The sequence below is a fragment of the Malaclemys terrapin genome, chromosome 1 (assembly GCF_027887155.1).
Source record: "Malaclemys terrapin pileata isolate rMalTer1 chromosome 1, rMalTer1.hap1, whole genome shotgun sequence".
Taxonomy (NCBI): Eukaryota; Metazoa; Chordata; order Testudines; family Emydidae; genus Malaclemys; species Malaclemys terrapin.
The window spans coordinates 262494626-262511620 of NC_071505.1; the positions used below are offsets into that span (position 1 = coordinate 262494626).

Here is a 16995-nt window from a genome sequence, read left to right on the forward strand (position 1 = left end):
GTTGTCAGAAATGGGACACTGATATTGGAAGAAGGGGCAATATTACTTCTCTCTCTGTGCAGCCCTTTACTGTACTCTCCTAGTCTTAGAATCTGCCACATCAATCTACCTATACCCTAACCTCCCTACCTTCCACACTACTGTCTGCCTACCTACCCCACGTCCCCAATTCAACTATACCCTCATTCACCAATTGATTCCATTCACCTTTGCAGACAACCCAATCAATCCCCATCCCAGCTCAGAACCTCTCCAAGTCTCCTTAGCTCCCTCCAACCCAACCCCATTCTGATCAAAGGAGGGATGTCAATACCATTTAAAAAGTTAAATGTTTAAATTATTACAAATATTTTGTTTAAACAGTTTACTGGCTGGGGCTGGAGCAGGGTGGCACGCCTGGGGCCACTCCGGCCCATGTGGGGCCACTGGGGCCAGCCAGCCAGCCCAGGGGTTAATGGTTAAGGTGGGTTAACTGGTAAGACTAATGCTTATGGTTAACCAGTTAACATTTTACATCCCTAGATCAAACCTGTAGACACACAACTCACCAGACTTATAAAACGAATCATCACCTTTTTTACATGAGACAACTACCTGGCTCAGAAACCCTCATTTATATATATAAAATAAACAACTAGAAGAAAACCTGCAACTACAATAGAGAACTCCCTAAAATAAGTTATATTACTGTAGTTCATAATTTGTGGAAATCTTACTTGTATCTGGGTCTGGAAAAACAGAAGCAGAGGAAGCACAGAGCATGTGCCTCTGTTCTGAAATAACTCCACAGAAGCCAGTATTACCTACTCTGGTTTCTTTCTATACTGGCAGCTTATGTGCTGCAGAGATTCCAAGGGATGGAGGCTGCAAAGAGCATGTGCAGACAACCATATAGTTTTCCTGTGTGGTGCAGGATTTTAATAGATCCACATTAACCTGTTACTCCTGGGGGAATGCTGCACCAAAAAAATAAAAAATTCTGTGCATGATATTTTAAAATTCTGCAAAATTCTATATATTTGTCAAAATAGCACACTATAATCACCATTTGTCAAAATAACACACTATAATTGTCTAACAATACAGACAAAAAAGATTCAGGATTTTTTTTTTTTTTAACAAAGATTCCTTACAGAACTTTGAGTAATAATTCATATAAACTACAATACAGAAACGTATTTCTTGCACCCCTCAGAAGCAGTGCAAAGGTGTGGGGGAGTCAGGGGTAATGGAGGAGCTGAGGGAGAAGGAAGTAATTGCTAGGAAGAAGCCTGGGAGCGAACCTGGAGGGTTGTTGGGTGTGGGTGGGAGAAATATTGAATTTTTTGGGGGGGAGGATTGTTAGGGAGCTTTCCCCATGCAGACCCTGCTGATCCCTAGCCACATCTGCCCCATCTCCATGTGTCCTTTCACCCCCACTCCCATTCAGCTCCTAGCTCAATGCTGTCACCCCCTAGCTCCTGTGCCCCCACCCCAGTCTGCTTCCCCCATTAGCCCTTCTGAACCCATCTATGTGACTGCCCAGCCCCATGTGCCCCACTCTGTTCATCCACCCCATATGCTGTGTATCCTCATCTGGCCCCACAGGCAAGGCATTGTGAGGAAGGCAGCCACTGCCCCTCCCTCTCTGCAGCTGGCTGCTCTGGGCCTGAGCCTACTGCCCTGTCTTCTGCCATCACAACAGCCCCTCTTAGGCAAAAGGTATAATTTCAGCCATCCCTCCCCCACCCCCCCAGGCAGAATTTGTTTTCTGCAGGGGAAAAAAATTCTGTGGGGCACATGAATTTGGCGCATAAGCAGTGACACAGGATTCCCCCAGGAGTAACCTGTGTTCCCTGCTCTGTGCCTCTTCCCTGCAGTCTAGGTTTTGCAGGGATCCCAGGGGCTATAGGGAGCATGCTCTGCTAGCCCCACAGAGGTTTGCATTCCATGCTTTGTTTCTCCTCGCTCTGCTACCTACAGTCTGTGTGCTGCAAGGCTAGAACTCCTCAGTGGCAATCAGGTATCTTACAGCCTTTGATGGGGTTGCTTTAGCTCCTAAGAGTCCCTCCAACTGGCAGCAGATGGTACTATTACAGTTGTGATGTTATTGGTGTGGTTTGGCTCCCTCAGCCCTAATCAGCTACCCTTGCTCTCCAAACACAAATAACACTGGGATCTTCCCTATGTGGGCTCCACAGGTAGAGGTCTTGCTCAGTACCTAATAGAACCTGGAGCTGTATCCTCTCCTCATCAGATACCCCACAGTGCTGAGAGCAGGGGAACAATGTGAGCCACCCCATGTACAGATTCTCAGGCAGCCCTCTGTGGATACAGGGACTGAGTGAGATGGTGTCACAGGACAAAAGAGCCCCATTCTACATGATACAAGGGAGATCTTCCTATAAAAGGTCCCGTTCCTGAGATTAGTCTGGCTCAAAGATATCCAGAATATACTTGTTTCTTAATAAATGTAACTCAAAAAGATGTAATAATGCCTATCTGTGGGTACAATTTATGGTTTTAAACAAAAAAAATGAATTTGCTTAAGTTAATGATAGGTTTCACTTGTGCTATGACAGCATCTTGCACAGGCTATGAATATTCAAAGTAGAATACAGCGGCTTATTCTTCTGAAGAGAGAAATGAACATATTCCTGGGGAAATTCTGCACCAAAAAAATTCTGCACACAATATTTTAAAATTCTGAAAAAATCTGCATATTTTATTTGTCAAAAATAATATCACAACAGTTTCAATTATTTTGGTAATTTATTTCAAAATATCTGTCTGCAAGTATGTCTGTAACAGTACAGACCAAAAAAAAAAGATTCTGGTAATTTTTTTTGACAAATAAAGTTCTGTATTAATATGCCTAATAAGGAATCTAAGTAATTCATTTAAATTACAATACCAAACTGTATTTCTTGCACCCCTCAGAAGCAGTGCAAAGGCTTGGGGGAGTCAGGGGTAACAGAGGAGCTGAGGGAGAGGAAAGGAAGCTGGAGTGAACCTGGAGGGTTGTTTGGTATGGGTGAGACAAGTATGGAACAGGGGTTTTTGGGAGGGAGGAGTGGGATAGTTGGGAAGCCTCCCCCATGCAGACCTTGGCTGACCTCAAGTTTCTCCCATTCACTCAGGCACATCTGCCCCTGTCCCCATGCCCCACAACCCCATGGGTCGCTGCAGCCCCCTCCCCATCTCCTATTCCCTGTCCCCATGTGGCCTTTCACCCCCACTACCTTCACCCCCTTGCTCAATGCTGTCACCACACTAGCTTCTGAGCACATGCCCCCATCTGTCCCCTCCACTAGCCACCCAGTCTGTGACATGCCCCCCAGCAACCCCATGTGCCCCACCCTGTCTGTCGTAACCTGGCTCCACAGGCAGGATGAACTTCTACCCCTGGGGGGAATTCAGCGCCACTGCCGCACCTACAGAATTTTTTTCTCCCACAGAAAATACATTCTGCCTTAGATGTGCTGCACTTCTGCCTTTGGGCCACCAGAGGCCAGAGTGGCATCAGAACAGCCGTCTGCGTTCATTCTGCTGGCTATTCTGGCACCACAGTGGCCTTTAGTGCGCAAAAGGCAAAACTGCAGCATTTCTTGGGCAGAATGTATTTTCTGCAGGAAAGAAAATCTGCAGGACACATGAATTCTGCATGTGCTCAGTGGTGCAGAATTCCTCCAGGAGTAGAACAAGAAGCAATCTATAGGATAGCAAATAATAAATTGCAGAGGCCATCAGATACAGAGGCATATATGAAAAATAAGATTAATTTGGGAGCATAAAATATGACAGAGCAGATTAGCAGACATTTAAAAATAAATGGCCAAGAGATACCTATTTCAAACTCAGGACATTACATCCTGATAATTAGAGAATAGTATATTAACTCAAATCTACTGCAGTTGGGGTCAATTTTGGACATCATTGTGACTAAGACAATGTTTCCATAAATTTCCATTCTCTGATTAAAGGAGACAAGAAAGAAATTTGTTTGTATGTTTGTGACAAGTAAAAGATGTGGGATTTATACAATTAAAAGTTGGTTTATTGAAACTCAGACCTGGCTAGAAGTGTTGAAACTCACAAAGAACAATTTAAAGAAACCAGTGTGAAATCTACTTAATTTTAATTATCAGAGCTAACAGAAGTAAACCTAGTCAAACAAATATGATTGCCAAATCAATAATCATATTTTTGTGTGTCTTCTTCATAGTATCCTTTGTTTAATAACACACTTTGTACAATTGTTGATTTTGGCATTGATACTCAAATGCCCACACTTCAGATGTCTCTGACTAACAAATATTACAGTTAATACTGGGATAGCCTTCTTCTCTGAGGTCAGAAGTTTTTGTTCTGTGCCTGAAGAACATTTTGGTCTCTCAGGCTTTTAGGCACCATTGAAATATGTTAGTCCCGCTTCAGACCTCAGAAGAGAAGGATTCCAAATAGAACTTAAAATCCACTGATCTCTTTTAGGGAGTGCTTGTAACATTATTGGAATCTAATTCAGAGATCTTCAAGCAGTTCAATAAGATATTCTTCATATGTTCTATTCCCCACAGCATTACCATGTAATATGGAATTCCTTTATTTGATAAAAAATACCATGCATTCCTGTCTCCTGTTTCTACCTCAAAATAAGTGTTCACATTGGGATTTCAATGGGAGTTAGGTACCTAAATATCCTTGAGGATCTGAGCTTTCCTGCTATTTGTGGAAGGACAGGGGAACTAAACTTTGATACAGTTCACATCTGTCTTTCAGCTCACACATGATCTCCTGGACACATGATTTGCAATCAACAAAGTCAGCAGAAAAACAGAATAATTTAATTTTACCAGAAAGCAGTCATTTCATAACAAAGTGTAAATAGATTTGGATTTATACAGGCATCTTGTGATATGTTCCTGTCAGATCTTTCAAAATTTACTCTGAAGGCAAAGTAGAATGTTTTTGAAAAAAATTAAGAAAATGTTTGAGTTATAAGTCATTAAAAATTACACTGACTAAAAGATTTGGCGTTTGTTTAATATTTTGCCACCTTTTCTGCAATAGTTGAAATCTTGTTTGTTACTACTGCTTCAAACTTTCCATATAGTTACAACTCCTAGAACACTATGAACAGGCTATATTGGAAGGAAAATAGGATGGTCATTAGGCACATTTATTAATGTTTTTAAGGATCATTTTGGGCCCAATCCTATTCCTGCTGATTTCAATGAGCATTATGGGCACTATGTTTTTCCCACTGATGTCAAGTAGAGTGCCTTCAATGATGGAAGGATTTTGAACTACGGGCCTGACTGTACAAGCTCTTGCAATTAATGTAGTGATTTGTACCTGTGGAAAGGGGATGTAAACAGGGCCAGCTCCAGGGTTTTGGCTGCCCCAAGCAGCCAAAAAAAAAAGAAAAGAAAAAAAAAAAGGCCGCAATCGTGATTGAGATCTGCGGCGGCAATTTGGCAGAAGGTCCTTCGCTCTGAGCGGGAGTGAGGGACAGTTCGCCGAATTGCCACCGAATAGCTGGACCTGCCGCCCCTCTCCGGAGTGGCCGCCCCAAGCACCTGCTTGCCAAGCTGGTGCCAGCCCTGGATGTAAAATACTACCAGATAAATAATAGCATTTTACAGTCCCTTAGCACAAGTATAACTGACTACACAAGGTGAATTTGGCCCTATGGATATGTATGAACCAGGCTCTGTTGAGTCGTTACATCTTTAAAAGAACACAAGGGGCTATCTACAGTTGCCATTAACAGGAATCTTATAGAGATCATTGGTAGAGGCCTGTGTTTTTGAGTTGCATGACCAGGATTTCTAGACATGGCTTTACGGGAGTAAGTTGCTAGTTCCAGAGAGGTGGTAGCTTGTCAATAGTTATGATTGCAACCCAGGCCCCATTATGAGGTTTTCATCTCCCTTGTAAATCCTCTCCAAAGTGAAAAACTCGAATGTTTATTTTGCAAGCCTCAATATCTCCTCACACCATTATCATTAATATATCATTTTCACAATACCATTAATTACATATATGAAACTAATATTTCTAGCTACTTGGACATTTTACACTGTTACAAGCATTAATCATTTCCACTTTTTCCAACTATTTACTGTATATGCGTGTGTAGTCTCTCTCAAGACTCTACAATCACTGACACACAGTGTTAACAATCTCAAACTTTCTATTTTATATTGGTATTGAAAGAAAATGTTTAAAGATATTGGGTTTCTTACCAAAATATATTCTATCACAATAATGAATAGAAGTAAACATCTTACCTATTTTAGTCTGTTTTGATGAGTCTAACTTACGCTAGCTTTTCCATAAATACAACTTCATAATTATTTTGAGTGTAGTTGTAGCTGTGTCTGTCCCAGGATATTAGAAAGACAAGAAGGGTGAGGTAATCTCTTTTATTGGACCAACTTCTGAAGAAACTTGTCTCTATCACCCAAAGGTCTTTCCCAGACCTGAAGAAAGCACTGTGTGGGTCAAAGGCTTGTCTCTCTCACCAACAGAAGTTGGTCCAATAAAAGATATTATCTCCTCCATATTGTCTCTCTATTTATTTTGAAACAGTCATAAAACACTCAGCAATTTTGCTTTTTCCACTCACTGGTGTAAGCAGAGTCTGAATGAGCTCTCCCCTGATATCTAGTGGTGAGCTGTGGAAAAGGACTTCAGGAACAGACAACATTCCCATCCTGTTCTACAACTACAGGACACATAATAAACCAGATGCCAACATGTCCCCTTTTTGGAGTTTGGCTTTATTATAAAAGAAAATAACGAAAACATTAGTCCAGTATTCTCTACACTCCAAGTTTTCCATAAGCACAACTCAGTCTCCATTAGAACTTTTCTTCTCAGAGAAGTTTCTGTATCTCTTGTGGGAGTGGATAGCTCATTACACAAAGTAAAACTATTTCCCCATGCTTATTTTCCCCCCTACTGTTACTCACACCTTCTTGTCAACTGTTGGAAATGGGCCATCCTGATTATCACTACAAAAGGTTTTTTCCCCTCCTGCTGATAATAGCCCACCTTAACTGATCACTCTCGTTATAGTGTGTATGGCAACACCCATTTTTTCATGTTCTCTGGTATATATACACATCTTCCTACTTTATTTTCCACTGCATGCATCCAGTGAAGTGGGTTTTAGCCCACGAAAGCTTATGCTCAAATAAATTTGTTAGTCTCTAAGGTGCCACAAGTACTCCTTGTTCTTTCTTCTCAGAGAGGCACTCAGATCTCCCTTATATCCAGAAGGATGGAGCATCACCTCCCTCAGGGCGTCAATAGTACTCACTTCACCTTTGCACAGTCTGATTAACACATACTAACAGATGTGTTGCTTTATAAAGTATGACACTGAAAGGGGAGGCTCAGTAGCGACAAACACTGCAAATTAATATGATAAAAAAATAAGAAAGGTTTATACTAGAAATCATAGGCGCTGACTCCATGGGTGCTCTGGGGCTGGAGCACCCATGAGGAAAAATTAGTGGGCGCTCTGTACCCACCAGCAGCCAAGCTCCCCTCACCCTCCGCCCCACCTCCTCCTCCTCCTCCTGCCCTGAGCACGTGGCGTCCCGGCTCCTCCGCCTACCTCCCAGCGCTTCCCGCCTGGCCACCACCAAACTGCTGTTTGGCAGAGTTAGCACGCTCTGGGAGGGAGGGGGAGGAGCGGGAACATGGCACGTTCAGGGGAGGAGACGGGAAAGAGGCGGGATCGGGGCCGAGATTTGGGGAAGAAGTTGGAATAGTGGCATGGAGGGGACGGAGTTGGGGTGGGAAATTTGGGGAAGAGGTTGGAATGGGGGCAGGGAAGAGGTGGGGCAGGGGCAGGGCCTCATTGAAAGGTTGGAGTGGGGGCAGGGCCGGGGGCAGAGGGCGGGGTCGAGCACCCATGGAAAAGTGGGGAAGTTGGCACCTATGCTAGAAATGAGGAAAAAATTAATCCCACAGAGATGACCAAAATTAGTATAGGATGTTTTAGGAAAACATTGCCAATTTACTACATTAACTTCTGGTACATAGATTTGTGACATTTGAAATAAATCTATTGTAGAACCTTACTTTGTAAATTTATTAAAACACCCAATAAAACTCTGGGTGACCTCCATTTCCATTGTCTTGAGTGGGGCCAAGATTTCACACTCTCTTTCTGCAGCATCATTAGAAATATTTCCTCTTGTTCTAGGCTCATGAATGTATTTTGGTTTTGTATTTCTTTGAAAGTTGTGCTGACAATGAAATGCTTTTAAAAATGATTTATAATGGATGATACAGCAGCCATTGTACTTGACAAAGTTTGCATTGTATTCTGATTGTCTCATTTATTACAATCTTTGCTGTTTATTTACCTTAATATCCCATTTTTATATGTTGGTATGCATTTGCAATTTTGCTTCATCGTGGTTATTAAAAATAGCCACAAATAGTAATACATTGCCACAAATAATATAGTCTCTAAATAGTGCATCTATTTACTAAAACAACAAGCACCTTAAAGACTAACCGATTTATTTGGGCATAAGCTTTCATGGGTAAAAACCCACTTCTTCAGATGCAATTCATTTTTTTACCCATGAAAGCTTATGCCCAAATAAATCGGTTAGTCTTTAAGGTGCCACTGGACTCGTTGTTTTTGTGGATACAGACTAACACGGCTACCCCCTGATACTTGATATCTATTTACTGTTCAGCATTACATATATATAACAAAGGTCTATAATATGACCGTCAGTGGTCTCATCATAGGTCTCAACAGTGATGACTACATTAACAAGGCCAACTGACAAGTCTTCAACACCATCTACTTTAAAGAACTCTATAAAGACTCCACACCATAATTCACCCAGGGATTTAAGGATATCGCCAAATCCTTCCCCAAACAACTGCAAGAGAAAGTCTATAACCTCAGCCCAAGAACCCACACCAGCGACCTTCTACATGCTTCTAAGATACACAAACAAAGGAACGCAGGCAACCCATCAAATCTGGCCATGACACTATTTCCAAAGGAATATCAAGGCTCACAGAAACCAGGCTCAAGCTATTCACCACACAAAGGTCCAGCTTCCTCCAGGACACAACTGACTTACTCCAGAAAAATCTACAACATTAACAACTTCCCTCAGAACACCATTCTTGCCACCATGGATGTCCCCTCCCTATACATCAACACCTCTCACGACAGTGTCTCTGCCTGCCTCAAATATCTACTAGACAATTTACATCACTGAGCTATCCACCCCAAACACATTACCAAATTCATCCATTTCATTGTCACCCATAACAGTTTTATATTCAACAACAAACACTTACTCCAACTCTTAGGAACAGCCATAGATATTAGCATGGCTTCCCAATATGCCAACATCTTCATGGGCAACCTCAAGGAAGAATTTCTGGATAAATGCATCACAAAACCAATAATAAACCTGAGATACATTGATGATATTTTCATCCTCTGGACAGACAACCTAAACTACCTCAGATATTTCCACCACAACTTCAACAACCACCACCCATCCATCAAACTCTCTCTAGAACACTCTCACACTTGCATCAACTTCCTGGATACCATGATCAGCTTTGACAATGGAACCCTATAGACAACTATATACAAGAAACCCACGGATCACCACACTTACCTCCACAGATCCAATAACCACCACAAACAGAACAAGAAATCTGTAATCTACAGCCACTCATATACTACAGAATATGTTCTGAGGAGAAAGTCTGGGATACACAACTTAACATACTTTAAACCACCTCTACTAAACAGGGACACTCCACCAGGAAAGTATATCACATAATGGAACAGGCCACCCAAATACGTTTAGAGAACCTGCTTCAATACAGAAAAACCCCACTCTGACCACATTCCTCTAGTTGTCACCTACCACTCCACACTGGAACCCATATGGGATATCATCAAATAATTACAACCCATACTCAGTGTGGACCACATTCTGAAAGAAATTTTTCCAGAACCTCATCTTCTGACTTTCAAACAACCCCCCCAACTTCACCAAGCTCATCTTCAGAAGCAAGGTCCCAACAGACCAAGACTCAACAAATCAAAGCAACACCAGACCCTGCCATAACAACAGATGCAAAACCTGCAGACATATATCCACTGCTACAATTATCAGTACCTCCACAACACACCTTTTAAGATCCATGAGTCTTACACATGCCTATGACAACATGTGGTGTACCTCATCCAGTACACTAAATGCCCCAATAACAACATGGGTGAAACCAAGCAATCATTACGCTCTTGAATGAACTCTCACAGAAAAATGATAAAAGACAAAACCACTGTATCACCCATGGGTAAACACTTTTCACAGAATAGTCACGCCATATCTGACCTCTCAGTCCTTATCCTCAAAGGAACCTGCACAACACTTTCAAAATATGAGCCTCAGAGCTTAAATTTATAACTTTGCTAGACATTAAAAATCATGATTTGAATAACAACACTGGATTTATGCTGTGTTACTGTGACGTTATTGATATAATCTGGGACCATATAGATCATTGTTGCAACCAAGGTCCTGTAGTGGCACCCAAATCTTGTATAAAGGGGGTCAAATGGGGTGTCTAAGAGAAGACTATTGTTTACTGGTTATGATTATGCTGTCTATATGTGTATCAATTTTGTAGTTGAAGTTATGAATATTGGCTCTATACTGTCTGTATTTCAAACTTATGCTATGCTGCTGGGTGACATCCCAGACAAACTGGTGTTAGCTCTGCCTAGCCTGCTTGATGGCCCATTAAGGACCATCAGCTATACAATGGACCCACTGAGAGAAGGCAGATACGCCTTGTAACCCAGCAAAGTATGCAGGGACTGGCCCATGTGACTCCAGACTCCATTTTGCTGTAATTTTCCACAGTAAGAACAAAGGTGTTCTTACACCTGGAAAAGACTATATAAGGCTGATGCCTCATCTCCATCTGGTCTTCAATCCTGCTTCATACCTCTGGAGGAACTTTGCTACAAGCTGAAGCTTTGAACAAAGGACTGAGGACTCATCCCAGCGGGGGATGTATTCCAGAGACTTGATTTGAACTTGCAGTTTATTCTATCGCTGCTGCAACCCTGAACCAAGAACTTTGCCATTACTGTATGCAATTGATTCCATTTAACCAATTCTAACTCTCATCTCTATCTTTTTCCTTTTATGAATAAACCTTTAGATTTTAGATTCTAAAGGATTGGCAACAGCGTGATCTGTGGGTAAGATCTGATTTGTATATTGATCTGGGGCTTGGTCCTTTGGGATCAGGGGAACCTTTTTCTCTTACTTGGGTATTGGTTTTCATAACCATTTGTCCCCATAATGAGTGGCACTGGTGGTGATACTGGGAAACTGGAGTGTCTAAGGAGATTGCTTGTGAGGCTTGCAGTTAGCCAGTGGGGTGAGACCAAAGTCCTCTTAGTCTGGCTGGTTTGGTTTGCCTTAGAGGTGGAAAAAACCCCAGCCTTGGGCTGTAACTGCTCTGTTTGAGCAATTTGTCCTGAGTTGGCCCTCTCAGTTGGGTTCTGCCAGAACCGCATTGTCACAATTACAACAATCTATAACCCACTAACCCCCACTTTTCATTCTATGCCTTCAAAGGTGTTAAGAGGCACTTCACTTTTAATGGTCTCTTACTTCACCTATTAACTACTTATGCTAAACAATCTGTTCCACCTTGTATTTAGTTATGACACTCCAAGTAACTTTCCCAGACCTGAGGGAGAGCTCTGAGTAGCTAAAAAGCTTGTCTATTTCACCAACAGAAGTTGATCTAAGAACAGATATTACATCAACCACCTTGTCTCTCCAGATGTCATATGGCAGCTGGTTTCTTATTTGGAGAAAAAAAAAAAGTGCCTTGCCCAAGTGGCATTCTTGTGTGGATTGATACATTATTGAAATTTCTGAATGACTGTGACTTGCAGTTTAGAGTCCCTTTCATGGTCTCACTGGCATCTGCTGTAGTTTTCTAATGTCTCTGCCATATGTAGCTAGGTAGAATATTTAACTTTTTAAAAAGAAGAACAGGAGTACTTGTGGCACCTTAGAGACTAACAAATTTATTAGAGCATAAGCTTTCGTGGACTACAGCCCACTTCTTCGGATGCATATATATAAGAAGTGGGCTGTAGTCCACGAAAGCTTATGCTCTAATAAATTTGTTAGTCTCTAAGGTGCCACAAGTACTCCTGTTCTTCTTTTTGCGGATACAGACTAACACGGCTGTTACTCTGAAACTTAACTTTTTAAAATTTTCAATATCATTTCTCCCAAGACTACTTGGAAGTGGTCTCTGCCAGGTTTCCTTCCAGACTGAAGGATTCAAGTTGTTCAATTTTTACCAACTGTTTCATTTACTCCTGACACCACCTAACTTGTGGGTAACACACAGGAGTCTAAAAGTTTTAAGTTTATTCCCTGGTCTCAGGTTTTAAACATAGCTCCAAAGGGCTAAGATCTCTAGCCCACGTCAGAGTATTACTAAAGCTTGCAATTTTATCATGAGTCTAATAAGATCTAGTGTTTTTTCTTATACAATTAGCAGATTGTATAAGTAGCCCCCGTTGCATTTAAAAAGTCTGTAACTCTCATGGTTTTAGGGAAAAACATGAAGGAGGGGGAAGATAAACAAATGCCTCCCCTACCCAAGTTTATTGTGTAAAAATATATATAATTTTTATACCAATCATGATTGTGGGACACCGGGGCTCCAGATACAATGCTAACACCCACTGACCCTCAGACATCGCTTTGCTCTCTGCTCTGGGCACCTGGCGTGCAAAGACTTAGTACCATAGATTGTGGCGACGGAACCGCTACTACACTATTGTAGATACCACATGCCACCCACTATTGCCACTCCCGCAGTAACAGCTCACCTGCCCAAGCAGCGGTAACACGTGGAAGAGCAGCGTCTCCTCTTTTATTGGCTGTCGCCCGTCCCTTCCTCCCGTACTTCATTGGCGGGTGCAGCAACCCCTTGCAAAAGCCATTGGTCTCCGTCTGGTACCTGCAGGGATGGAGAACGCCCTCTTTTTCGCTGCCGCCTCCCATTGGTTGGCGTGCCGGAGCGCTGGCCGCTACCATTGGCTGTTCCTGGAGCCGCCTGGCAGGGATTGGCTGGGGGGCGCCCCGCCCCGCGGACGGGGTGTTTGGGTTAGCAAGGTGCTGGAGGAGTCGAGGCGTGAGGTCGCGCTGCCGTCTGATAGTTATTCAGTCTGTTGTGGTAGCCTCGTGCCGTGGCAGCGCGCGCGACCACTTCGGGCTGCCGAAGCCCCAGCGCTGCAGTCGCCAAGCGCCGCTTCAGTAGCGTCCGCGCCCGAGCGGCAACGAGGGGAGGTGCCGCAGCGACCATGCCGGTGCCCGGGCGGGGGAGGGAGCCAACGGGAGCGCCCGCCCTGCCAGAGCCGAGCAGCGCCCGCCGGGACAGGCGCCTGCCCCCCGCCTGAGCCCGCGCCCGGAGCCCGCACCATGGACGAGCGGCTCCACAAGTGGCTCCTGCCGCCGCTGCTGACGCTGCTCTTCGTGCTCATCATGTACCAGTACGTGTCCCCGTCCTGCCCCGGCGCCGCCTGCCCGCGCCGCCCGCCCGCCACGCACCGCGGGGCCCCGGCCCGGGGCGCCCAGCAGCCGCAGGAGGAGGGGGCGGCGGCGCTGCCGCGGCTGGTGCCCAAGTTCCCGTTCGCGCGGGCCGAGCTGTGCCGCCGGGTGCAGTTCGACATGCGGGGCCGCGACGTGATCGTCTTCCTGCACATCCAGAAAACGGGCGGCACCACCTTCGGGCGGCACCTGGTGCGCAACATCCGCCTGGAGCAGCCCTGCTACTGCCGCGCCGGCCAGAAGAAGTGCACCTGCCACCGGCCCGGGGGCGACAAGGACACCTGGCTCTTCTCCCGCTTCTCCACTGGCTGGAGCTGCGGGCTGCACGCCGACTGGACCGAGCTCACCAGCTGTGTGCCAGCCGCCATGGAGCGCAGGGGCTGCCCCGGCAACCGCACCCTCAGGTCAGTGCCTGCCCCGCGGGGAGGGAGAGCTGCTGTGCCCCGCGCTCCGGATGGGATGCCGGCAGCTGTCCGGGAAAGGCGGTGGCGGCACCGGCTGCTGCGCCTTGCAAAGCGCCGGGTCAGACCTGGGTCCTTGGAGGATGGTCCTGGGGAGGGTAGCGCTGGGGGTATTGAGGGTGACAGGCCACCCCCTTCCAGAGTGCTACAGGCAGGCACAGAGGTGAGCTGCCCACCTGCATGGGTCTGTGGCACTCAGCCTGTTGCTGCCGCGGACTCTCACACTACAGAGCTCTGTTGCTGTCTAGGCATTTTTCTGTCCAGCCCAGGCTCTTCCTCTAGCCTAAATTCAGTCCTTTCTTCAACCACTGGCTAGTTCTATTTAATCTGAGCAGAAGGACCCCTTGCAATGTACCTGACTCCTTAGAAATCACTCTTATAAATACCTTTCTAAATACAGGGCCTGATCCCTATTGTTAAAAGCCCTTTTGGAAAAACAAAAATTGAGCTCTAAAAGCTAATTTGCATTATTTCATGTATGTTCATTTATTTTTTGCATTTCACTTCTTAGTCAGTTTTATTTGCTTGCTCTCATGAACTAGTAATCTTTGGATTGCACAATAGAATATTTAAATCCAAAGACTTGGTGGACATCTTGCTACTGTAGTGCTATAAGATTGCAAATAGGGTCTCTTAAACTTGTAAGTCTTTCAGAGCAGGAACCTTCTCTTCAAACCTGTGGTGAAGTACCTAGTACTGGTGCATAAACAAATGTTTTGTAAAATTTCACTATTGTCAAAACCTATATTGGGCCCAAATTAATTTTGTTTCCTAGAGTTCTAGCAACAACTTTCCTGTTAGATTTCCCTGCTCTTTGTTAGAGGATTTTTGGTGGGAGGTAGGCCTCTATTTCCCCCGTCTCAATAACATATAACTGTTGGCACTGGCGTCTGAATTTCTGAGACAGTAGGCTTTTCAGCAACTCGGCATTTAAGGGATTTTGATAAATTTGGATCAGTTTATTCAGTTATTCACTTTCTTGTCTACATGGAAGAAAGGTAATGAAACCTAAAAGTTTACACCCCCCCCCCCCCCAAAAAAAAATAATGTACAGGCGTATGCTTCATACTTTTAATCCGTGTTAAAGTGCAGACTTTGGTAAAGTCATTAGACTTCAGTATTTTAGGGTTGTGTATCACCAAAAATATAACCCCAGATATGGTTAGCTGTGTGTGCAAATACATTTGTATTTATGATCCCTTATGCTTCATGGCATGTTTTTCTGAGTTTTGTTAATGGTGCTTACAAGCAGGTTGTAAATTTTGAACTTGTCTGAATGTAATGCATTGGAATTAAAGATTTCCAGTCAGTTCAAGTGGTTGGTAGCAGATGCTGCTGCTGTTCTCAGGAGCCAGAGAACATGCAAAAGCCACAGTGGCCGGAGAGTTCTGAGACTAAATCCTGTATTTCACTTCAACCTACCCATCTAATATCAGGTCCTTTCATGAGACAGTGAATACAGTTTAATTATAAATAAACTCCACTGTCTGGCAACTTTTCAAGAGCTCTTCCCCAGGGCTTTAATTAAAAACTACAAATCAGTTCATATTTGACAAGAAGGTCACAACTCCGGATGCTCTCCTCCAATGCTTATTTTTCCTTATTCACAAAGACTTGCAATACAGTACTTCTGTTGTTAAACCTGGATACATTCATTTACTGATAAACTTCCGATCTCAATGGATTGCTTCACTTCTATATTTATTGTGCATATACGTATATATTCCTTATACAATTTAAAGATGTGAAAGGAAATAAACTTAATTCCCTTTTGTGAAGAGATTACTACACTTAACATCTCTTTGCAGCAATTTGTTTTTCTCGTAGGGTTTGTCTACCCTTGGAAATTTACCAAAATGAGAGAAAGTTACTCCTATTCCAGGATCAGAGTGTCCACTCAGGCTAATACTGAAATAACTATTCTGGAATAATTATTCCACAATAGCTACCCTGGTAAATTTTGAAGTGTAAACAAGCAGTTAAACTTTTTCTCCTGTTTTTCCTTCCTTCTCCAGTTGCACTGTGTGAAAGAATGTAAGCAGTAGAGCTCTCAGCTGAAATCGTATAGTCTGACAGTCCACGTGCAGTAAACAAAGTCAGGATCAAAACAATCATTGCACTTTGCCAGACAAGTTTCCATAAAGCCATAATTAATATACGCTTAGATTTATGAAGTCTGTAGCCATCCTATTTTGTATTATCTTCCTGTCAGCTCTTGCAAGAGGAACAAGGTCTCGGCTTGTCAGTACTAAAATGGAAGACCTATAAGGAGCACTTGCATGCCAGAGGAATTAACTTTTGGTAATCTAATAGGTGAAGGCTTTCCTTATAAGTCAGCATTGAGCCAGTATGTTAGAGGCATTGTAAACGATTGCAAAGCAGAAATATTGAGCATATGTGGACATTTAAAGTGTTTGCTACAATTGTTTTCAATAAAAGTTTAATAAAACCTTTAAACTTAACTCTTTAAATTTAATCTTTCAACACTTGTGATGCCTTGATATGTCTTAAAGGATTTAAGCTTTCATCTATTTAGAAAAATATATTCACCATTAGGGCCTAAATTTCTCCCTGTGAGCTAAATCCAAAAAACTCCTTCATTTAACTATTTGGGTGTAGAAATGTAATTGTTACAATAATAGCTCCTCATCTTCTGTCGGAGAGTGGGAAAAGTATTAATTCCTCATTGATAAATCCATTGATTCTAAAACTTGAGATTTTAAAATACAGTACATTTCCCAAAATTGTTCCAAAATATTAATTTATATTTTGTGCAGAAGAAGGAAAAAGTGGTGTGAGGAGGATAAGGAGAGGGTGTCTAATATGGTCCCTGTGTATATACACTTAGTCCCCATCTGAAAACGCTTACACATGTGCTTATCTTTATTCAT

The 16995-nt window shown here is 43.3% G+C and overlaps 1 protein-coding gene across 1 annotated transcript in view; it reads left to right on the top strand.

The window, feature by feature from the left end:
* The first annotated feature begins 13514 nt into the window (after positions 1-13514).
* HS6ST3 (heparan sulfate 6-O-sulfotransferase 3) overlaps positions 13515-16995 on the top strand; it is a 538697-nt gene continuing 535216 nt past the window's right edge. Inside the window, exon 1 of the mRNA XM_054012261.1 lies at positions 13515-14047. Within this exon, the coding sequence (XP_053868236.1) occupies positions 13515-14047 (533 nt within the window). The remainder of the gene's footprint in view (positions 14048-16995) is intronic.